The sequence below is a fragment of the Pecten maximus genome, chromosome 19 (genome assembly GCF_902652985.1).
Source record: "Pecten maximus chromosome 19, xPecMax1.1, whole genome shotgun sequence".
Taxonomy (NCBI): Eukaryota; Metazoa; Mollusca; class Bivalvia; order Pectinida; family Pectinidae; genus Pecten; species Pecten maximus.
In genome coordinates this window covers 14,328,665-14,337,368 of record NC_047033.1, presented here as the reverse complement: position 1 = coordinate 14,337,368, position 8,704 = coordinate 14,328,665, and the positions used below count along the sequence as shown (strand labels likewise).

Below are 8,704 nucleotides of genomic sequence, written 5' to 3'. Positions count from 1 at the left end.
TAATGTTTCAAGCCAAATTTGGATGTAATCCACCTAAGGGTTAAAGAGGAGTATGGTTTTAAAGCAATCGCTTACCCCCTTCTGGGCCCCACCACTGTAGCCCCAGGGGTCAGACCCGACTCATTTATATAGAATATGATTGACGACATACCCAAATTATTTTTCACACCAAATTTGGATGTAATCTACCCAAAGGTTAAGGAGGAGTAGGGTTTTAAAGCAAGAATTCACCAAAGTTCCCCTCGGGGCCCAAGGGGTCAAACCAGCCTCATTTATATAAAATATGATTGCCCTCCCCCAATGATGCTTCAGACCAAATTTGGAAGTAATCCACCAAAGGGTTGAGGAGGAGTAGTGTTTTGAAATGAAAAATCTTACCCATGGCGGACGGAACACGATGACTATAGGTCATCTTGACCCTTTGGTTGACTTGTTTACTGGCATAAGATAAAACACTGTAGCACTGTCCTGGAGATCCACTGGCAATTTGGTTTGTTTGGTTTGTTTTGTTTAACGTCCTATTAACAGCCAAGGTCATTTAAGGACGTGCCAGGTTTAGGAGGTGAAGGAAAGCCGGAGTACCCAGAGAAAAACCACCGGCCTACGGTCAGTACCTGCCACGTAGGTTTCGAACTCGCAACCCAGAGGTGGACAAATTCATATGAAGAAACTTTCGATACCCAGGTACCTACTAACCAAATAAAATTCAGTATCCAGTTGCTTGTAGTTTTCTAAATGTTCAAAATTTGATAGACGACAGATAACAATTCCTGCACCACACCATAAACTCACTGGCACATCTTGTCATGCAAGCGAAAAGGAATTATTTTACAGACATCCTATTACTGCAAAATCATTACATAGCAATAAATGCCAATGTAATCCCACAAAAGGAGAATTCAAACAACTACAAGAACATAAACAGTTATTGCTATCATATCCTTAGCAAGGATTTTTTTTGTTAATTGGCACTTTTAGCAATTTTACCAAAAATTACAAAAAAGAAAAAAAAAGTAAACAAAAGCCTTTTTTTTTATTTAATCAATTTCTATCCATGTTACTACTGTTCCTATCAGAAACAGGTGATAGCAATATACAAATTCAAGTAATGCCATTTACTTAATAATAAATAATGTTGCAAATCAAATCCATAACAATTAAGCTGAAAGACAAGCTAAAGTCATTGGCCTTACTGGGCTGATTAAAAACAGAAAAACGTACACATGTTGAATACGTATATATGAAATAATGCCATATGAGCCAGTAGTGGATTTTAAATAAACTTTTAAAAGTTTTGTTATGGCACTTAATACCGAAGTGCTATATTGAATCATGTGTTATTTATAGTATTTGCAAATATCTATATTAAGCACAAGTATGTGTATAACAAGAGGCCCATGGGCCTTAACGGTCACCTGAGATTTGAAATATTTCAGTTAATTTAAATGACCCTTTTTGGCCCCACCCATCAGCCCCTAGGGGTCAGTCAGGACCAACATGTGCATACCATCAAACTGACATCATAAGCTGAAAATGTTAATCAAGTTAGAATTAATTCCAATAGAAATCAAACAAATTATAGTCAAAAATGTGATTTCCCTATATAAACTATAGTAAAATTTACCCCTCCCAAGGGGCAAACTTGTGACCCCAGGGTCATGAAATTCACAATTTTGGAAAAGCACCTTAAGACCCTTCCATCTATGAAGAGTGTTTGATTCCACCATTTCTGAGAGTAGAGAAGAAGATTTTTGAAGTTTTAGTCAATTTGACCCTTTTTAGCCCCCTTCAGGCCCCTGGGGGGTGGGGACCATATAATTCATAATTTTGGTTGACCGTTAGCCATAGAAGCTTCCTGCCAAATTTCCTTGAATTTGGTTTAGGGGTTTTGGAGAAGAAGTTGAAAATGGAAATTGTTTACGGACGGACGACAACGGACAAAAGGCGATTAGAATAGGTCACTTGAGACTTTGTCTCAGGTGACCTAAAAAGGTGATAATGGACAGATGGATGATGAACACTGAAAAACACATATATGTTTCAATCCAAGTGAACTAACAAGATGTCATTACCAAAAGCACATCCCGATACAAAGTTTTAATGAAAACAGCAGTTTTTCTCACAATCAACTGATCCAATACAAATTGTTGTATTACAAAGCAGCATATTTTATGCTAAGCTGATTAAGTTACAGTATCAAAAATAGTGTTAATATCAAAACAGTTATTCACTTAAACAACATATGAAAATCAAATAACATTTTTGTTTTCCTTAAAAAAACAGTCTACATACAACGTTTCTCCACCAAAATGCACTGCCTCAAAGTATTCCAAAATATTTGTTTTGGAATGCGTATTCATACAAACTAAACAATTGCTCATCCACTGGCAGTTTCACTGTTGCTGTTGGTCGGGGTAAATACATACAGCAACTACAAGTATTTGCAGTTGGGATGAAACTTCTGCTTATCACTACAAACTCTATACAAGGGCTAATCGAAAAGCCCAAAGCAGGTTCCTCATTGGTAGCAGTTACAAACTCTAAAATGTTTGATAATGTCACACCTCTTCTTCCACCTGAAAAAAGAGCAAAATTCATATATATATGACAGCAAGTGAATTAGTCTCTCACTAAACATACAATTAAGTATGCAAGCCTCCAACAATAAACTACTTTTGATAAGTGGCACAATACCTCATATGTTATATATCTTATTTAACTTGATAAAATAAAGGATCTACAATGCTCCTGGAATATTAATGTTAACTTGTCTTCCCATAAATAATTGGTCTTGGCCCTCAGACTCTTAGGTGGTGGGGACCATTTATTTTACAATGTAGAAAGTTTAAAATTTGTAAATAGTAATGAATGAAGGATGGCTCAGGTGACAGCTACCTTTTCCAATCCATCCAAATCGAAAAAAATTATTGAAAAAGGTGACTGAGCTTTGCTCATGTAACCTACAAATGGTACAAAATGGATTTTAAAAAACGAAGAGGCCTATGGGCCTTAATGGTCACTTGAATTCTGAAATATTTCTTACCCTTTTTGACCCCGCCCATCAGCCCTGGGGTTCAGCGGGCAAACATTTGAATACCATCAAACTGCCTACCAAAATTGCTAATTATAACAAAGTAAGAGTTAATTCCAAAAGAAATCCAAAAACTGATAGTCAAAAATGTGACTTTCCTTTATAAACTAAAGAAAAGTTAAGTTTTCCTGTATCGGCCATATTTTCCAGAGCCATGAGAGTCAGACCATAACTTTTTTCTTGGTATTCAAGAAATCATTGTGTGCTGAAATCAACAATATGTCTTCTAAATACATAAGTGCCATCTAAAGGTTGGACAAGTATTTTCAGAGAAATGAATCTAAATTCGAAACATAATATGTTATAACTCACTGGCAACTTCACGAATATATCTCATAAAGGCAGCATATACTGCTCCCTCTAGGATCCTGCTGTTGGAGTTATACATGTACCAACTTTCACCAACATACCTTGAGGCATGATTGAGAAAAGTGTGGAAAACTGAGTGGACAGACAGATGGGAAGGAAACCTAAACTTGATTTCTCATCAGAGAACAGTTGGTGGGTAATGTACCATTCTGCAGGATGCTAAGACCTGTAACATAAACAAACAAATTAAGGAGGAACATTCAATTTCTGTCTAGGCCATGCCATATTATCTATTTTTTTTTAGAAGAACCTTCTTACTTGTTAAAAAAACAAGAGGCCCAATGCGCCTGTATTGCTCGCCTGGCTCTACAGCAATTTTGAAGGTGATATAGGTTATTTCTGCAGATACTATGCTGATAACTACTTTATTCAAATATCAGTGAGGCTAGGTTTCTTCATTTCAATAAATTTTCTAGTTCCTTATTCCAGTACACAACTGGCCTAATATCAGGTCTCTTTGCTAACGAGAAATCATTGTTTGAAGAATTCAGCCTATGTGACCTTGAATGTAGGTCAAGGTCATTCATTTGAACAAACTTGGTAGCCCTTCATCCCAGCATGACCAATATCAGGTCTCAGGCCTCTTGGATTTTGAGAAGTTGTTTAAAGAAAAAAGTTGTCGCTGGACGCTGCACCACTATCTTTGGTAAGGTGAGCTAATAATAAAATAAAAACTTGAAAAAGGGAAAACTTCAAGAGGTTAAGAAATACAGATAGATCTGCATGTCATTCAAAAGAAGCCATTTGAACCTTTTGATACATTTGGTCATTTTAACCTTTAATTTAGTAAAGGTCATGCTTTAAAAAAATGTAATACTCTTTTATTCCAGCATATGCTTCAAACTAATACCATGGGACTGTGAAGTCATTAAAAAAAATTACTGGTAGCCCTTCACATGCTACTACCGGTCAAATATCATGACCATGGGTCTCAAAGTATAAGGCGTTGTTTCAAATAGACACCATGAGACAAAAATTGGATGCAAGAGCATAATTATATATGTCTCTTATTCTTAAGACAAGTGGCATGGGCTAACAAATATAATGTCTTACCAAATATCTTTCCTATGGTGACATAGTCTTCACAGAGCAAAGTCCTGAGATCATGGTCAAAGTATTTCTCTTTGATGGCCATCAACACTAAACAGAAAAACTCTTTTCGTGGTCCACCCAAGTCAGATACACTCTAGAAAATAAAAGCAAAATACAAACATTTATTGATTTTTAAAGAATAATTCCATTGTGGAATGGGCTTAGTTGTTTATTTAGAATCATTTTAAACACAAAAATGGCTCAAAAACAGCCAGGACATAGAACTATGTGTATAGCCTCATCTTCAAATGGCAAGTCTTGATATTTAAAAGAATGCTTAAAAAAATAAAGACACTATAAAACATCTTATTGACTAAGATTTCAGAAGTATGATTCAAGGACCCCAAGCAATATCTGTCCATAAGGAAATGTGAGATCCAGATAAAAGGAAAGGGCATAATTCAAACTAATCTTGGTTAAGCACTTGATCTTGATGTTGAGAATAATAGTGGGGATACATGATTTCAGTATACACTGTATGCATATACATTTCTCTCACATTCATTTCTAATAAATAAAGAATACAGCTTACATTGTTAGATGTTAAAATGCTTCATAACATATAGGCTAAGTGTTATAGCCCACTTGGTGGCACCAGTCTAGCACCAGTCAACATATGCATTTTTTTTTAAAGTACAGCCCTTGACCAGTTGGAGGAAAATGCAAAAATTGTCAGGTGTGCAAATTTACGTACGTTTTACTCTAGTTGTAAAATCAGTTAAAATCAATGAAAATGAAAACTGTTCAAACAAAATTCATTTATAACTAATAACCAAAAAAAAGTTGTGGGTATCAATCAAACTAGAACCTAGGGTGGATTGCATAGTGTTATTAAACACTTGCCTTTTACCAAGAGGCGGTATGGGGTCACGACCATGTGGGTTTCCTCCCTGGTCCTCTGGGTTTCTCCCACAGTAATTAATTATATAAGACCCATTTATTTAAACTTCCACCCGGCCGACTGGCGTGTTTCTGTAGTGAACTGTGTAGATTTCCACGACCACGTACACTTTGGTTATAATAGTGTGATTAATATCAGTTTCGATTTCGCCATCGTTGTAAAATAAGTAATGTTGAAGGCATCTTATTATTTACTAATTAGCCTAATCATAAAACCAACATTCGAGTTCACAGTCCACACCGGTAAAATTGTCAAGAGACAGTGATCTACTGTGTTTTATACAACACACATTCTTGACAAATAACTGAACTATGAAAAAAACCAATGTTAAATATATACCGGTTATTAACTATATGAGAGTGGACTCTAATAATGAATAGGTCTACTTACAAAAGCTTATGCACAGCTCCACAGCTTATAGGTCAGTACTTTCCGCCAGAAATGGCGGTAGTAATATGGCAAAAAGTAACCCCGGTGAAAAGTTCCGTTTACTTCGGTTTCGCGAAGACGCTTGTCAGTATCGATATCGTATCTAACATATAATGAAGTTGTGCAATAATATAATGAAGTTGTACAATAATATAATGGCATGTTGCAATCATATCATGGTATGTGTGAATAATATGATGACGGAATGGTATATGGATAATATAGAATAATATAACGATTAAATAAAATAATATAATGACGGGAGTGCATGATGTATAATGATAAAAGGTAATAATATAATGATGGAATCAAATAATATAACGACAACAGCGTATAATATAATGGTGAAACGTAATCATATAATGATAACATCATATAAAACAATGATGAACTCAAATAATATAATGACAACATATCATAATATAACGACAAAATCGTATAATATAACGACAAAATCGTATAATATAATGATAAAATTGAATAATATAATGATAAAATCGAATAATATAATGATAAAATTGAATAATATAATGATGAAATCGAATAATATAATGATAAAATCGAATAATATATTGATAAAATCGAATAATATATTGATAAAGTGTAATGATATAATGAAAATATCAATTAATATATTATTTTAAGGTCATGTGTGACAGCTATGGCGTTCCATATGTCCCGCCAGCTCGTATCATTTATGTATTGTATGCAGCTGTGCAGTTGTAACCAACAGACATCTGCTGCTCCTGCTGCTGCTGCTGGCCTAAGTAATTATTACGCACCGGATCAGCTACCGCTATTCATATATATATATCTAGTGAGAAGGGAGTAACATTTCCCAGGTATAGCTCGTATCATTTAAGTATATGTACATCAGATAGCAAAGGAAATCAAACCAGACTACAGATAACCTGTTTGTATAGCAAATCCACATAAAAGGAAAAAAACATACCTAGCAAATAAACGGTAATAATCTTTCTTCCACCCGGGGACCTCGTGACCTTTGGCACCAACGCTTAAATACAGCGCCTTGCTATTACTGTCCAGTAAAACCAACAGAAAACGGACGGAATCATACATGTTCTTATTATATATAGAAGCTAGATAAACCGCAAACCAGACCAATCCATTGATTATAACTCACTCATATTACGAATGCTAATATTAACAAGGTACCTGATAATTCTTTCAAGTAATATTACAGGTACAATACAAAACAAATTAGAGTATTAACGATGACCTAACTTGATTTTGATACACAACATATCCGCGAATTATAGAAAGCGGTATACAGCTAAATTACACATCCCCCCAACGCCTGTTGTGCAGGAACACCCGGATGTTTCCGAGACAGCCCCTCCACGTGAATGTTTACGCGTGCCTGACGTAGGAGAGACGAGCTGATAAAGACACACACAAGATCAGCGAGAAGCTCAAAAACCCCAGAGAAACTGACTTTGTAAACAACTTCGTTCATTAAATTCCGTTCGTAAAATGAAACAAACAAATTGATTAATCAGGTTACATTCTCAGAGACATGAGATTAGGGCAGATTAAATCTTGTGGAGCTAGAGTTAACGAGTTGTCGATTAACGTAACATAATTGTACTTTCGTTTTGTATTTATAGTCTATAGTCTGTTCCATTTTTTGTGTGTGACGATTGTATCTGTGTGCGTCTATAAAATCAATACAAGGAATTCATGCTTCGTTTGTATACCACGCAAAAGTGTACCATGGTACACAAACGAAGTACATGTATAAATGCTTTAAATATGACTGACCGACTTCGGCCATCGTACTAACGTGACACCAACAGGTATTATATATATATGTATACATACACTGTAGCACTGCTGTGTCTACGGTTTCATAGCTTGAGCTATCACTTACTCTGGGCACACGCCCCACACTTCAACTACATGTATACAAAGCTCTATAGCATGCACGGTTCCAATAACGAAACTGAGTGAAGCCTTGTCTAGGCAAGACTCATCATATTATAACATACCCATAAGCCTTGGTCAGCTCTCTGTGTGTTCGTGATACCGAAGGGGTGCTGCAGCTGGTGACTCGGTCTTGATGATATACCCGTGGGTCAGCCTTCTGTAGGTACACGTCACCTGCTCGTCAATCTGTGTGTCTGTAATAACAAAGGGGTGCTACAGCTGCAGACGCCTTACGTCATCACTCATAAATATTCATGTCTAACGTAATAATTATCAACTGAAGATGGATACCATATAGTTGCCTGTTGGCCTAAGGCTACCTTGCAAAGTGAGTTCGAATCCTTGTAAGCAAAAAGTGAATTCGAATCCTTGTAAGCGAAAAGTGAATTCGAATCCATGTAAGCGAAAATGTATCTTCTATACTTACTGAAACTATATTAAGGACCGATGTGGTAATAAGTGGGTATCAACCAAAGTCTACGTGATCCCCTAGATCAGTCTACATGATCCTCTAGGTCAGTCTGCATGATCCTCTAGGTCAGTCTACATGATCCCCTAGGTCAGTCTACATGATCCTCTAGGTCAGTCTACATGATCCCCGTGGTCAGTCTACATGATCCCCTAGGTCAGTCTACATGATCCCCTAGGTCAGTCTACATGATCCTCTAGGGTCAGTCTACATGATCCCCGTAGGTCAGTCTACATGATCCTCTAGGTCAGTCTACATGATCCCCGTGGTCAGTCTACATGATCATCTAGGTCAGTCTACATGATCCCCGTGGTCAGTCTACATGATCCCCTAGGTCAGTCTACATGATCCCCGTGGTCAGTCTACATAATCCCCGTGGTCAGTCTACATGATCCCCGTGGTCAGT

General features: G+C 36.5%; 1 protein-coding gene and 1 long non-coding RNA gene across 4 annotated transcripts in view; both read right to left on the bottom strand.

Annotated features, from left to right (window-relative positions):
• LOC117317345 (deoxynucleoside triphosphate triphosphohydrolase SAMHD1-like) overlaps window positions 1-8,704 on the bottom strand; it is a 67,690-nt gene that overhangs the window by 46,611 nt on the left and 12,375 nt on the right. The window contains exon 1 of one of the 2 annotated variants that reach the window (XM_033872144.1): window positions 7,892-8,021. The exons of the other annotated variant lie outside the window; for it this stretch is intronic. Coding sequence (XP_033728035.1) covers window positions 7,892-7,895 — 4 coding nt within the window. The 5' untranslated portion in view covers window positions 7,896-8,021. Of the gene's footprint in view, window positions 1-7,891; window positions 8,022-8,704 lie in introns of those variants that run through there. 2 annotated transcript variants of the gene reach the window in all.
• On the bottom strand, window positions 1,863-5,941 carry LOC117317346. 2 transcript variants are annotated; one of them, XR_004530169.1, is made up of 4 exons: window positions 5,844-5,941; window positions 4,514-4,646; window positions 3,404-3,626; window positions 1,863-2,576 (listed from the first exon to the last, which is right to left on the bottom strand). It is a non-coding gene; the product is annotated as an uncharacterized LOC117317346 (long non-coding RNA). The 2 variants fall into 2 exon arrangements; XR_004530170.1 differs by having other exon boundaries at window positions 1,864-2,576; window positions 3,502-3,626.